Below are 15514 nucleotides of genomic sequence, written 5' to 3'. Positions count from 1 at the left end.
GCATGTAGCTGTTTGGTAACTTGTTTTGCTGTTTGTTTTTAACGCTGGCTTCAAGTGATGTTGGCATACTGACGTTAATGAGAAGGGGGGGGGGGGGGGGTGATTGTCACTGATGAGGTGGATTTTAGGATTTATTCAGAATCAGAAGTGATTGTTTGGATGGCTCGCTTTCTTGCTTGCATCTTTTTCCTCTGCCTCTCAAAGGGATTCATGTGGGTTTTGATGGACTTGCAAAGTCTACTCTTTCCTTTGCTGAGGCAATGGGAAATACTCCAGTGACAGCATTGTTCAGGTTTCTCTCCTCTCCTCCGGCACTTGACTTCACTCTGATTTGAGAGAGAGAGAGAGAGAGACAGACACAGAGAGAAAGAGAGAGAGACAGAGAGAGAAGAGGGGGGGAGGAGTGGTGATTGAGCGCAAAGGGGGCAGGACTTTTTCTCTCCGGGTCCTATTAAGAGCAAACTTTGTGTTTTTGTTCTCCAAGTTCAGCTCAGTGCTCTCCAGCCTGCACACAGTTCCTTTCTGCTGCTCCTTTTCGTTTCCATTTATTATTTTTTTCTTCTCCTCAATGGTTTTGTTTGCTCGCCTGTTGGTTACTACTGTGCGCTTTTTCATGGGGGATTTGGACACCGGGAGGATGCGCTTTTTGGCGGAACAAACGCTCAAAGTTGTCTCTTCAGCCAGCCCCGGGTTGTTTTAGTAGATACATAGATGTTCTTCGGGTTGGAATGAACAATGGTGCGGATCCTTGGTGCTCTGGCCGAGGGCATGCTCTGGTTTCGGCTACTGTTGCTGTGCGTCGTGGAGTTGGAGCTGGGAGCCGGGCTTTCTACTTTCCAGGGTTTCTATCTTCCACCTGCGAACGGGTCGCTTCTCACACCTGCTCGGAGGACAGACGGGGTCGTGCGGACCATTGACCGGATTTACCACGGAGGAGGGAAGGTGGGCTACCTGGTGTACCTGGATGGGAGCCGGTTTCAGCTGGACATGGAGCGGGACGAGTTGGTGCTGTCGCATCACTTCAGCCACCAGTATGTGCTCGCTATGATGGGGAACAGCCCCGCGGCTTTGCAGCGGGAGTGCGCGTACCGCGGGACAGTGGACTCCAACCCGGAGTCCCTGGCCGTCTTCAACCTCTGCGGCGGGGGTCTCGAGGGCTTCTTCGCCGTGGACCACGCGCGCTACACCATCACGCCTATCATCAGGGCGAAGGGACACGAGCACGACGTGCGCGCCCTGCAGGACAAGGACGCGGAGAGCGCGCTCCACGTGTTCACGCGCGAGAGCTTCAGCTTCGAGGCCATGCGCGAGGGGCGCGAGAGCTGCGGGACGCGCGACGGCCGCAGAGGACGCAGGGATGCGGCGGGGAAGCGCCGGCACAGAGGTCGCGGGAAGGGGAGACGGGACGGAGAGGGGCTCGCGGAGGAGAGCGCGGGCAGCCACGGCGCGCACGGGCGAACACGGTGGAGCCGGCTCACCAAAGCGGCTGCTCCGGAGCATGGCACGCGGAGCAAGCGGTCGGTCTCTCGCGCAAGGCACGTGGAGCTGCTCCTGGTAGCCGACGACACCATGACCAAGAAATACGGCAAGGACTTAAACCACTACCTGCTCACACTGGCCGCCATCGCCTCCAAGCTGTACGGCCACGCGAGCATCGAGAACCCCATCCGGCTGTCGGTGGTGAAAGTGGCCGTGGTCACCGAGAAGGAGAAGGGGCTCGAGGTGTCCAAGAACGCGGCGGCGACGCTGAAGAGCTTCTGCAAGTGGCAGAACCAGCAAAACCCGCTGGACGACGACCACCAGCAGCACCACGACGCCGCCATCCTCTTCACCAGGCAGGTAAACAAAACTTCCCCTCGCTTTCCGCACCCAGCTACCTGTCCGCCTCCGTCTCCCGGCCCACACGGCGGCGGAGTGACGCCACGGGTTGTTTTTATTTTGATGGCGCACGCGGTGGCAGCTGTAGCAAAGCACTTGGCGGATAGAGCCTCGGGTGGCTTATTGAATAGATTATAAACAGCAAAACACACTGAGTGGAAACAACTGATACACATCGTTGTTACATAACAGCAATAGCCGAAAAGCGACACATTAAGTGGTTGTTTCGGCCAACTGTGAACCATGTCGCCATTTGCATCACAGCCCATCAGAAGTGGAGACTGCACACGCTGCTTCCCACATGTCCCTGCTTGTCTCCAGCCCTTTTCTATATGCTTTCTTTCTTGCTCTCTTCTTGTTGCTGAATGTCTCGTGCGCAATGAAGCGCAGCAGCGTCTGTAAAAGTCCATAAAAAAAACTGTATTTCCTGCGCATGGTGTTTTTCTAGGCAGGCTCTTCTGTCTCCAGCCTCCCCCTCCCAGTCCCCTGACGGCCCAAAAGCCTCCAAGCCTGTGTGATCTGAGGCGTGTGCCCGAGGCAGTGCACACAAATTCTTCCCAGGGTAGGGAGGGGGGGGGGGGGGGGTTTGAAATCAGCTGCTGGATGCATTGCAGAAATATCCCTAAAACTCCCTTGAAACTGCAGTTAATTAGGTGGTCATCCCTGCCCTGCAATTCCTCCCTCCCTTATCATTCCAGTTTGCACATTTTTCCCCCAGCTACTTTTCCAGCTTGTCAGCTGCTGGGAGCTGTCAGGAAAAAACAAACACATCCACCCTGTGAGAAGCCCCACGTTCACCCAGACCACACTCATGCATCCCGTCCTTTTCCCTCTCCTCCTCCATCCCTCCCTGCCCGCTCGAATAACCGCAGGGCAGCGGCGGGTCCGCATGCATTTTTCACCTCTCCGGGTGTGGCTCCAATTCGACAGGTCGGACAGCCCTCCTTGGATCGCGGCGTGTTCAGCTCATGCAGGGTCTTGTCGTGGCTCGGGTGGGAGAAGGCGGGATTACCTCGAGATCTCCTGGCTCCCTGCTGCAAGTTGCCGCCGTCGTGCATTGGCAAGGCAGCCGGTAGCGCATACCTGGGGTCAGCGGGCTGGCAAAGTGGCACAGTTCCTGCATGCCAACCACCTTGTGGCTCCTACACTAACGCTGCTGCCGCTACACCTGCAGAGGCAAGACTGACAGAGCCCAGACAGGAGATGGTGGTTTGGTTTGGCGGGGTCAAGAGGGCATGAAAACAGCTACCCAGAGACCTCTACGGTAGCCGCTGGACAGGAAGGCAGAGAGTCCAACTGGACATGAAGCTAATGAAACATGACTGTGGACTTCTCTCTATTCTACTTGGGCTTTGATCCTATTAAAATGCCCACGCTCACCCTGAAAAAATAGCATCCACTTGATTTCAAATACTGTTTCATCTCCAAGCAGTCCATTTTAGTTGTCTTCTATATCCAGACACAAAAAGATACGACCTCACAAAAGGCCAGTACATCAGCCAGTGCATTGGTGTCTCACCTGTCGCAGCGCTTGCATTATTTACAAACCTGTCTACAGACCGTCACTCACACACATCTCACCTTCACAATACTGTAGCCGTCCTCCATGGCCCCTGCACCACAGCTGAGAAACCCCACGGGGCAGGGTCCTGATCCCTATCTGCGTGCAGAGTAAACACATAGCTAATGCGCACGACTCGACTCTGAGGGGTCGCAACCTTTTATAAGCCAAAGAAGGCAGCCACTTTAACTTTGACCTTTGAACTCTCTGGCTATAAAAAGCCATTTCGGCTGAGTGCTTGCATTGCCGTTTGTTTACCGTGTCGATCATTAGAGGAACTTTTGTTGTCATGGATGTTACTGATTCTGTTCAGATGTGTTACAGGAAATGCCCTAATATTCCATTGACTGTCGGAGGTGTCAAATAGTAGTTCACGTGAAAATAAATAACCTTTCCCATCTGTGTATTTGGAGCGACTGTGAAGTAGAACCCGAATATTGTAGCCCGCAGAGCGAGAACTGAAGCTCATTGAAGACTTTGTGACTGTGAAGTCAGGCCAGTCCATTGTTCCCGTATGAGAGGAGGAGGGGGAGAGAGGGAGGGGGCGGGAGAGCACAGGGTTGGAGGGGAACTCGTCTCTTTGTGGTCAGGTCCAATTACTCCAACACCCCGTGTACCCGCGGTGAGCTGACCCGTGCGGCGGTGTCACCCAGTTCCACACATACCAGCACCGGGGGGAAAAAACAAAACAACGAGGCTCTTTGAGGGGACTGTTCCCGAGCTGTGTATGTCTGTGTATGTGGGAACATTAAGTGCCGTGCATGGCTGTGTTGGCTTGTTGTGAGCTCGGACGGCAGACAAAGCCCCACTGTAAGGTGGCCGCAGAGAGGGCTGCAGAAAAGCCGGAGAGATCGACACGCGTGTGTGTTCATGCCGCTGTCCGATGCTGCAGCAATAGCTCAGATGTGTGGATGGATATCGCTCGGAGGTACTTGTGATGCCAGATAACACGAGCCAAATTTTGTTTTTGAAATAATCAATATCTTGATATTGACAAGGATATCTTACCTGCTAAAAAAAAGGATACAAAATGGATTAAATTTCCATTGAAAGTTGATCAAACCTAATAGTTTGCAGACACTAAGAGGGCCCTTACGTCAGGGTGATTGATGTAAGATACACACTGATGTAGACACAGGTGCACCGATACACAAACCATTTCCTCCACACGTGTGTTTAACACCACCTTGCGTCATTGTGCGTCTTACAGTCGATGTGAACACGTGTGTAGTTTGGACTCCTCCCCTTTCCTGTGCACTTGTCCTCCTCCTCCATGTGTTTATGTGTGCGTCTGTGCATTAAAGTGTACATTTCCCAGCCCTCGCCCCCGTCACAGCTAGCCCCTCTATTTGTTTTGACTGTTCCTGATATTTCACACGTGCTACACTTCGTCTGGTGTATGTTGACAACCTGCAGACAGCCCCCTCGGATCCCGAAACCCTCGACGCCCAGGCTCTGTCGGCATACGCCAGACTGGTTCATCCTCCTCTTCACACCGCGATGCGTCGGTGACTTTTAAACTGCACTCTGGCTAAAAAGCACTGGATAGCACGGTGATGGAATTATGTTCCGTCAATCACTGGCGACCAATCATCTGTGACCTTTACCGTCGGTGCTGGAGAGCTGGTTTTTGTTGCTTTTGATTAGCGGGTTGGTCGTGATCGGCCTGCAGGGCGTTTTCACCACACAGAGTGAGCTCAACTCTGCCAGAGAGGTTTGAGTGGGTGTCTGGGTCTGGCTGGCTGTTTGTTTAACACAAGCCTCGGCTTAGATCGCAAGTGGTCTTGTTACACACACACAGAGCTCTGATCGCCTCCTGACCTTCACGACCAGCCTGCCACCTGTTCTCCTGTTATTTCTGCCAATATTTCTGTAACTCCTTGTTCTCTCAGTTCTTTTCTTTAATATCCGGCATCCCTCCATCCCACGCGTCTGATTCCTGTACTTATTTCTCTCTCCCGAGAGGGCCTTTGGTTGAAAACAAAGTTGGGTAAGAGAGTAGATGCTTTCACCGCGTCCAGGGAGGTGTTCAGAACGTCGGGGTGAAAGAGTGTGGGAAACGGGAAAAGAGAAACAGACAAAATGTCAAGGCAATATTCTCTACGTGTGCACACTGTCTGATTCAAAACAAACAGGCTTCCTTCCATCGTTGTCTCTAGCTTTTCTGCACGGGGGAAAAGCCAAGAGAAACTTCCGTGCATGCAGCGAGTGTGTTTGACTTGCTCTTTGTGTATCCAGCAGTCACTTGGCAGAAGCAGGCGCTCTCTTTCTGTTTTCTGTGTGTGCATCTATTTGTATCTGCTGTACATGCATGCATTTATATGCACCCCTTTATTTATGTGTACCTCCTATAGTTATGTGTCTGTGTGTGTGTGTGTGAGGTGGTCCCACCCAGTCAGTCATGTGTGTGTGAGTGTGAGCGCAGAACACAAGGCAGTTTGTCCCAAAACCTCGACCCGCCGGGCAACGGGGTAAACAGCCTTCCCAGAGAGGCTCTCACCCACGAGCCAGCAGGCCTGTCAGCGCCACTTAACATGACGATTCATCCTGTCCACGGGGGAGAGAGAGAGAGAGCGTTGGATGTCCCGCGCACACACTGGCGTGCACGTTCGTCCATACGTTTATGTGCGTCTGCACCCTGTTCCGTTCCCCTGCGTTGCGTGTGGACACGGGGCCACGATTAGCCGATTGATCTCGGCGCTGGGCAGGGCCGGGGCCTCATCTGCATGGACATGTGTGGGAATCCAAACAAAGATCAATACTATGTACTCGGGAACCCGATGAGGCGGACCGAGAGGTGGTGGAGGCAGAGAGGGAGGGAGCGGGTGTTAAAAAGCAGTGGGAGAAAAAAGTGACACTCCACCAGTCTTTCGTATCAAAAAACACAAGAAGTTGTGCTCAGCCTGTTGGAAAAGGACTCAACTGACTTGAATATCCCTGGAGTCTCAAAAACATGCATTATGGGAGGTGTAGTACCCAGTGTTTTTGGACCGTGGTAGCATGAAAGTCCAATAATTCAATGCCTGAGGGAGTCAGCCAAATATCCACCCATTGAGTTTCTGTTGCATCCTGGTAACTGAGTTTCGGTTCACATTCATTTTGGTACTTGTTTATGTTGCATTTTTACCTATTCTGAGAGAGGTTATGTGTTCACAAGGATGAAGTCACTTCCTTAAAGAAATGTTTTCCACAATGTTTTGGGTCTTAATGTAGACTTACAGTACTTCCTTTGTCCAGGACCTCTGTGGCCACCACTCCTGCGACACCCTTGGCATGGCGGACGTCGGCACCATCTGCTCCCCAGAGAGAAGCTGCGCCGTCATCGAGGACGACGGGCTTCACGCTGCGTTTACTGTCGCGCATGAGATAGGTAGGCATGGATACACACAAACAAAGATATAAACGCGCCGGGGCATGCGCATCTGTCAGCACGTCTCTCGTGCTGATTAATATCTCGAGGGCGTTGTCTGATGTCGTACACCTGACACCCGAGCGCTCGGCATGTTTGCTTTTCTCATTCTTGCTGCATGTGCAAACGCCTCATCTCTCTTTTCTGTCGACTCCTTCCGTGCGTCCCAGGTCACCTGCTGGGTCTGTCCCACGACGACTCCAAGTTCTGCGAGGAGCGCTTCGGAGTGAACAGCGACAAGCGGCTCATGTCCTCCATCCTCACCTCCATCGACGCCTCCAAACCCTGGAGCCGCTGCACCTCGGCCACCATCACAGACTTCTTTGACGACGGTAACGGTGAGTGTGGGAGAAAACGCAGCGCAATTAAGGGCACGGTGAAACAATTTGGCCTTTCTTTGAACAGTGAGAACTCTTCCCAGCCAGCAGAAGTTTGATTTACAGTCCTCTTAACTTCTTAAAGAATGTAGCTGCACTGCAGCCAAAGACAAATCACCGGCAGCCAATCAAGATGAGTTATACCTCATCAGAAGGTGTCATTCATTACGGCCATAAAGCTTTGTCGGTTGGCATCCTGTCAGGAAAAAACTCCATTGCTTCTATGAGTGATATGTCATACAGGCCAGCCAAGAGTATGCAGATTGCAGATTGCCCTTTTAAAAAAAAATCCCTCCCCCCTCTTTCCCGCCACAGCCGAGTGCCTCCTGGACTCTCCCCGCCAACCCCTGTTGGGCCCCGAGGAGCTCCCAGGGCAGAGCTACGACGCCGTCCGCCAGTGTCGCCTGGCCTTCGGCCCCGAGTACACCGTCTGCCCGGGCATGGACGTGTGCGCCCGCCTGTGGTGCGCCGTGATTCGCCAGGGACAGATGGTGTGTCTGACCAAGAAGCTGCCGGCCGTGGAGGGAACGCCCTGCGGGAAGGGACGCATCTGCCTGCAGGGGAAGTGCGTGGACAAGACCCGCAAGAGGCACTACTCGGTAAGTGGCATCGGAATGTGGAGGACGGGGAGATAGATTGCTTTTTATCGTCCAAGAACTGATATTTGAAGCACTCATTTCCACATTGTAAGAGCTTGTCTTTGGGAGACGAAAAAGGGGGGAATGACAAAGATGAAGTAGAAAGGAAAAGAACGAGTGTAACGGGTTTCTTCATTGTGTGGTCTGCTGTATTTATGCCTCTGCTGATCTGTGCTATTTGTTTTCTTGGCCTTGCTTAAACAGATCTAAATTTAATTTGGCCTTAATGAGTTAAAGGACCAAATCCGTTCATGGCAGCCTGTCGACACTGTGTGTGTGTGTGTGTGGTTGTGTGTGTGTTAGGGAGGGAATGTCAAAAAGAATGGGAAAGAATATTTTCTTTGTGGGTATTTGTCACATGACATTTGTCGGTTCTGACTCGATCCCTGGCAGACGCCTGTATGTGTGGATGCGGCCCAAGTTGACGACCAGTGTGCTGCTCAGAGCAACGTTAAGCCCTTCCATTTTAGACTTAAGAATCTCTTAGCCTCTAAATATATTCCTCGTAGTATGATTGCAGATGAAGTGGCTTTTACCGTGGAAAGTACTACTGTATAAAGACTCAACAGTGGAACTCAATGGAAAAGCTCTGCAGGATTATAAAATTTGTCTCCTAAAATGTTAAATGCTACTTATCCAGTCTTTTTCTTTTTTCATCACCGATGACTCACGTAGCGCTGCTTGGAAAAAACAAAGTAGGGACATTACCTTAAGAATTTTATTCAGACTGTTCCTCAGGGGAAGCATGTGTGCTGCACCACGGATCCAGTCACTGTCTTAATGAGAGGCTTTATCACATGGAGATAGCCCCGTTCCTTTTCTGTCTCTTTTCCACACCACAATGCATGCCACATTTTTCTTTACATGTCTGATAAGCACTAATTGTCCTCTCTCATCTCCTCTCTTTTTTGTCTTTCTTTCCCCTTCATCCCTCTCTCCTCTCTGATCTCTACTCTGTCATTTCCTCCAACTCTTATTTCCTCTTTGATCTTCCCTCTCTTCTCCTCCGTCTCCCAGGCGTCCAACCACGGCAGCTGGAGTTCCTGGGGTCCTTGGGGTGCGTGCTCCAGAACTTGCGGAGGCGGGGTGCAGTTCGCCCAACGCCTGTGCAACAACCCGCCGCCGCGGAACAACGGGCGCTACTGCACGGGAAAGAGGGCCATTCATCGGTCCTGCAACGTCACACCATGTCCACCATCGAGTGAGTGTGACAGCCCGGGAATGCATGCATGAGTAGAATAGCACAAGGTATTGTTTATTTATCATTTAGTTCTTTATTTCAACCCTCTTTTAATGGAACTTCTCTCTAGATAAGAGTTTCCGGCAGGAGCAATGTGAGGTGCGCAACGGCCCCCAGATGGATCCGAAAGGGGTGAAGACCTTTGTTGAGTGGGTGCCTAAGTACGCTGGAGTCCTCCCCAAAGATGTATGCAAGTTGACCTGCAGAGCAAAAGGAACAGGATACTACGTGGTGTTCTCTCAGAGGGTGAGTTAGCAGAAAAAGAAAGAAAGATCGCAGTGTATTTAAAGGAGCAGTGTGTAGGATTTAGTGGCATCTAGTGGTGAGGTTGCAGATTGCAACCAACTGAAAAACCCTCCCTGTCAAAGCTTGTTGGAGAACTACGGTGGCCTTCAGGTGCAGTAAAAAAAAATGGAAGGCTCTCTCTAGAGCCAGTGCTTGTTTGTCCGTTCTGGGCTACCGTAGAAACATGGTGGTGCAACATGGCGGACTCGGTGAAGAGGACCCACACCCTATGCAGATATGAAGGGCTCGTACTAAGCTAACGAAAACACAACGATTCTTAGTTTCAGGGGTTTATACACTAATGAAAGCATAGTTATGAATTCCATTTCTGCTAATAGACCCCTAAATCCTACACGTTGGACCTTTTAATGGAAATATAAAAATGTGGGAAATGATTTTGTGACTGCTTGTCTTCAGGTGGTTGAGGGGACAGAGTGTCGTCCATACAGCAGCTCGGTGTGCGTGAAAGGGAAGTGTGTACGGACAGGCTGCGACGGCATCATTGGCTCCAAGCTCCAGTTTGACAAGTGTGGTATTTGTGGAGGCGACAGCACAGGATGTATACGCGTTGTGGGCAACTTCACCAAGAAGAGGTAAGAAAAACAGAGGACTTCAAGAGTGCGTTATTCGTCTTCGTATCATGTGAATCTCGCACATACGGACATGTGCGTCATAGGGGAGTCTCGGTTCAGGGATGGTTTGCACACAAAGAATTCAGGAGAAAAGTAGTATATATATTATATCTCATGAATTTGGAATATGCTGAAATGTTCGTATTAATAATCTTAATATTCTACTTTCTCTCTTGCCAAACAGTAAGGGCTACACTGACGTGGTGAAGATCCCGGCAGGCTCCACCCACGTCAAGGTTCGCCAGCACAAGGCCAAGGACCAGACCCGCTACACCGGCTACCTGGCCCTCCGACGGCCCAACAACGAGTACCTCCTAAACGGCAAGTTCATGATCTCCACCTCCGAGACAATCATCCCGCTCAACGGTTCTGTGCTCAACTACAGCGGCTGGAGCCAGAGGGACGAGTGGCTTCACAGCATGGGTCCCGGGGCCTTCCAAGAAGCCTTGGTGGTCCAGATTCTGGCGACGGACGCTAGAAAGCCCCTGGATGTTCGTTATAGTTTCTTCATGCCCCGACGGACAGCCCCACAGCAGCCGTCAGCTCCGCTCATCCCCAACCCAAAGTTGACCCCTGTTCAGAGCACTACAAGAGTCTCAAGCACCACCACCACCACCACCAGAACCACCACTACATCTTCCTCCACTCCCTCTGTCCTGGTCCCAGGGCCACCGACAGCTCCCGGTCCCTCCACCCCAACTCCCGGGCCCCGTTGGGTAGCGGGTTCCTGGATGACATGCTCCAGGACTTGTGACACTGGCTGGCAGAGCCGGACTGTGCAGTGTAAGGACCAGAATGGGAAACTGTCCAAGGGCTGCACGTTAGGTGTCCGACCCTCTGCCTTCAAACACTGTCTGGTGAAGAAATGTTGAGGCGGAAGGAGTTTAATCTGTACATCTGATAAAAGGTCTCAAGTTCTGGATGTAGGACTATGGACCAATACATTTAAGAACCTTAAACAGGACTGTGAAATTTGGCTGATAGCGCCTGGACCAGATACGCAGAGACCCAGAGACAGATTGTCGTGGATGTACCCGACTATATGCCAGAGGAATGTCCTGGAATCATAGTAGCTATGCAGAGCACAAGTAGAACGGTGGACAGTGTCCGTGTGATAGTGGCAAGGAACGCCCTGGCGTAGCCAACGACTTACATTGCATGTCTTTTCCACATGGACAGTAACTGATTGTCTTTACTAAGGTCTCCAAACCCTGGAGGCTCAGTGTGTGTTGCCCTGTAATGGCATGCCTGTCGTGTTGTTGTTTTTTCATGCTATTCTAATCACTGTGGGGAGTTGGAAGCACTCGTTATTCACCTTGTCGTCATGTCTGCCCGAATCGTAGCCCAGTCATACTGCGTCCTCTTTTACGACCCTGACTTGGACATTTCACTCACTGAACAGCTCGTAGAATGTTGAAATGATGAACTCACCGGATTGAGAAATCTTTGTAGCAACGAATCATGTCAAATCAACAATTGCTCAGGGTGTCTATTTCTTAAACCAACTTGAGTGCATCCTTGCAGTATTGTAACTGAAATGGTGGTCTCCTTACCTTCTGGCTGCCTACCAGTACTCTTCCCGTAAATACATTTATGAGCCACTCAAAGACCGAAATGTCCAAAAGACAGGAGATATACATGATGGTCCTGGATCAGGGCTACCCATATGCCCCGACTATAAGTGCTCTGTGTCTTTGTTTGACGGATCTGTCCAGCTGAAAATCGAGAAGCAGCACAAGAAGAAGGGCAGACTTAACATGAACCATTTCCCATAGTGGTGACCAAGAATGAATGGGTGAACCCAGACGTTTGGTTGATGGACGGTGCGTTGCATCCCAAATCCAGTCAGTCTTAAACTATTCAGATACGTCTCTGCTCAAGTTGTTGAAAGGTTTCGGGAAGAAAGTCTACCCAGAAGACACAAGTCACCTGTGCAGCTTGTTGATACACAAGCATGGTGTGATGGGATGGAAGCGTACGGTGGCCTTCAAGGGACAAACTTTATAACAGTTAAATCGACAAAGGGGCAAAGTAACCACGACACTCCTTAACATTTATGGAGGTTAATGATGACTCACAGGTTTGGGGCAATGCTTGATTATTTGTTTGTGGGTATGTGTGTGTGTGTGCGTGCATGTTATGTGCTTGCACATTCATCCAGGCCTGTGTTTGAAGCACATACAGTATGAACCGTGAACGTGTGCGTCTTGAAGCTTCTTCCCTCTCAGTTCCGTTTGCATCAGTCATTATGCTGGTGCTGGGAGGTTTGCGACCCTCATGTTTTGTTGTGGCGGTCAACATCTGTTTGTTGGTCTGTTTATCTGTTTAGGAAGCAATAGTATGACAATGTGAGCCCTGGATACTCGCAACGACAGCAAGGGAGATACTAATGCCGTCATTAATGTCCTTTTGCAATTCACCTTCTTTTCATCACTCATTCTCTATTTTACTACTTTTGTTTTATCTGTTTCCCACTCTGGTGGGTGATGTTCGTCACATTACAAAAATTCAGATTGCGCCACAGAATAGATGATTTTAAAGGGTCAGTTCACCCAAAATACAAAGAATCGAGATATCGAGATATCCTTCTGGTGCAACCTGCCCAGTCAATGAATGGAATTCCCTCTCCGGCCGTAACAGCTTTGAAAAGTGACATTTACAATTTTCAGAAGAAAATCCAGAAACAATGCCTTGTTTACGTCAGACAATCCACAGACCTCACTGTCAACAATTTACGTGGAACTACTTCCTGCTAAAGAAATAGTGCCGATACTCTGGGACACTGATTGTGAGAAATGATGTTGCTGTTGATTTAAAGAAATTGTTTGACACTTTGTTCATTTTCTTGCAAAGAAATAGATCTGAAGAGTGATACCACTGTCGTGCCTGTCCTTTTAAATATTAAGCTAGAGCCAGGAAATGGTTAGCATAGCTTAGCATTGAGACTTGAAGCAAGGGGAAAGAGATTGTGTCCAAAGAATCAAAATACACCTACCAGCATCTTTTAATATGGCTTAATATTTTTTGTTTAATTTGTGCAAAAATCGGAGTGTAAAAACAACAATTTGCCCATTTTAATGCTAAGCTAACTCACTGCTGGCTCTAGCTTCATATTGAACAGACATGTATGAGTGTGGTATCAATCTTCTTGTCTATCACTCAAGAAAGTTAATCAAAATGTCCAACTTACTTTTTTTACTAAGTAAAAAAAACAAACAATCTGCATCACTAAATGCCACCAGGTATAAGTGAGGAGACTTGCTTTTGTGGTTATTTTGGGGACCTCGTTCCTTAAAATCCTCCACCAAATCTCACCATATCATGCTTTGATTTGGTTATTTAATCAAGGCTGCATTAAGAGTGTAGACAATGTACATTACATATCAAATGGACTAAAAATACCTGCCTGTAATTGTTTACATTACATTACTTACATTTTCCTGTGTGGCAAGCCTCACCCATCTGGCACCTGTGCTGGAGAAAACACACCATAAGGAAGGTACCACTCACACACTGCTCTCTCCTCTTCCCACACACATTCAGATTTATTTACACAATGTAGACATTTTTTTGTACGATGAGTAGATCTTTCATATAGGTGTTAGTATTCAACCATATTTACACAGAAATGCACACATGCAGACACACCGAAAACAACCCATCAGTTACAAAGCATTTGAGTATTTCAGAAACCCTCACACACACACACACACACACACAATCTACTCTGACTCTTCCAGTGGGGAAACCCCGCTTGCTGAACCACAGAAACACAGCACTGAACTTGTAATTTATTGTTTGTACAACTGGTATGTGTGTGTGTGAATAAAAAAAACAATGAGATGAGTTTTATTTATTATAGTAATTTTGTATCAAATTGCTATTTGACTTAGGAATACGACTGTGCAGAATCATTCCTTTGTAAGAATATAGTGTTTCTTTTCTAGTCATCCACATGAATATATGTACATAAAATCTATATATTTAAATATCTCCGTGTCTGTGTTGTTAATGTTGCCACGGCATCAATACATTTTATTTATCTTACCTGTGTTTTAAATGTTGCGAATCAATCACTATCCGCACACGCAACTTATGACAGGAGGACCATTGTCACTATGTGGCCTTTTGCCAGAAGCAATGGTGGAAGAAGTACTTAAACAATAATATTGCGATGCAATTATGGTCCATTTCATGTTCAAAAAAACCATTAAACTTAAGTAAAAGTACAGACCTAAACAATAGCAATATATGTAATATACAATGCAAAGTACATATATACAAAGTATCAAAAGTAAACATCCGCAGTGGAAAGTAGCTTTCGCTGTCAGTGGAGTAAAAAGTGCAACATGTCAATCTTAAATGTAGCGAATCAGAAGAAGTATAATGAAATGAATACTTGTACTTAATACTCAAAATTTGACTGAAGTACAGTTCTGAATACATGTAAATATGTTACCAGCAGAAGACGAATGCCTCCTATAGCTTTTCAAATACACTGAACATCATTTAATGACATCACATTTATAGTTATTTAACATGTATGACAAACATTCTGTTACAGAATGGTTCAATTGCAATTACTCTTTTGGATTCCTGACGGTTCAACAATAAGCAAAACTCATGGGTCAGGATGGAATTTACTATAATTTAGGTTCAGATTGTAAAACAGCAGATTTCACACACTCCAATTTCAATCTGACTCCCCAGTTAAAAACTGAATTAAGGAAATGGAGTTTGGTGGTTATTATAATCCAGTAATCTCTGCCAAACAAATTCACTTTAGTTACTTATTGACTCCAGTGGACAAATGTCAGTCATGATCAGCTCTTTTCATCTGTGTCAGTCCACAAATTAAATAAAATAGAACAACATAGGATAGTTTCCAACTCCATTGTATTCATATGTCACCTACCTTCATCATCTCATAAACTTGCAGTTCTGACACCAGGAGCAGTAAAGCAGGAGCAGCATTCTAAACACAGTTCATCAGTGTTACAGCGCTGCCTCCCTCAGGTCAGTGGCTCACGGCCTCCACCTTTACAAGCTCCCAAATGTGATGCTAAGGCGCCACCTGCCGGCTAAACTTGTGATTGGTCCATCTAGTCATGGAAAATCCCTCCAGCAGTCTGGGGAAATTCCATTACTCGTGCCTACCATCTTCTGGGAAATCATGAAATTACAACTATTCGCTTTTTATTACCAGTTGCTTTTAAGGTGGACTGCAATAATCTGTCCCTTCAGAGACTGATCAGTGAGTCATAAGTTACACACTGCAGTGCAAGTTGAGTATGTGTTTATGTACTCATAAGAAAAAAACAGAGCAATAACATATTGTACTATTATATTCTCATATTTTCATCATATTAACATAACAACAAAACATTACAATATTGAAGGAGTATTTTAGTTCACTTTCCCTAAATAGTTGGTCCTTAACAGGTCCTTAACTTAAACACAAAGTGTTTTCACTGCTTTGAATTGAGTTTCACTT

The 15514-nt window shown here is 48.1% G+C and overlaps 1 protein-coding gene across 2 annotated transcripts in view; it reads left to right on the top strand.

Moving 5' to 3' along the window:
* The window catches only part of adamts5 (ADAM metallopeptidase with thrombospondin type 1 motif, 5 (aggrecanase-2)), a 16217-nt gene extending 2351 nt beyond the window's left edge, over nt 1-13866 (top strand). Inside the window, exons 1-8 of one of the 2 annotated variants that reach the window (XM_076094510.1) lie at nt 1-1839; nt 6677-6809; nt 7019-7180; nt 7541-7824; nt 8881-9064; nt 9174-9349; nt 9806-9981; nt 10205-13866. The exon at nt 1-1839 is cut by the window's left edge and continues 2351 nt beyond it. In XM_076094510.1, coding sequence (XP_075950625.1) covers nt 736-1839; nt 6677-6809; nt 7019-7180; nt 7541-7824; nt 8881-9064; nt 9174-9349; nt 9806-9981; nt 10205-10892 — 2907 coding nt within the window. In that variant the 5' untranslated portion in view covers nt 1-735 and the 3' untranslated portion in view covers nt 10893-13866. Of the gene's footprint in view, nt 1840-6676; nt 6810-7018; nt 7187-7540; nt 7825-8880; nt 9065-9173; nt 9350-9805; nt 9982-10204 lie in introns of both variants that reach the window. The other variant, XM_076094509.1, reaches the window with a different exon arrangement.
* Nucleotides 13867-15514: the final 1648 nt, after the last annotated feature.

Source organism: Anarhichas minor, unplaced genomic scaffold (assembly GCF_050575085.1).
Source record: "Anarhichas minor isolate MPS153535 unplaced genomic scaffold, ASM5057508v1 ptg000018l, whole genome shotgun sequence".
Classification (NCBI taxonomy): Eukaryota; Metazoa; Chordata; class Actinopteri; order Perciformes; family Anarhichadidae; genus Anarhichas; species Anarhichas minor.
This window is presented reverse-complemented; position numbering and strand designations above follow the sequence as displayed.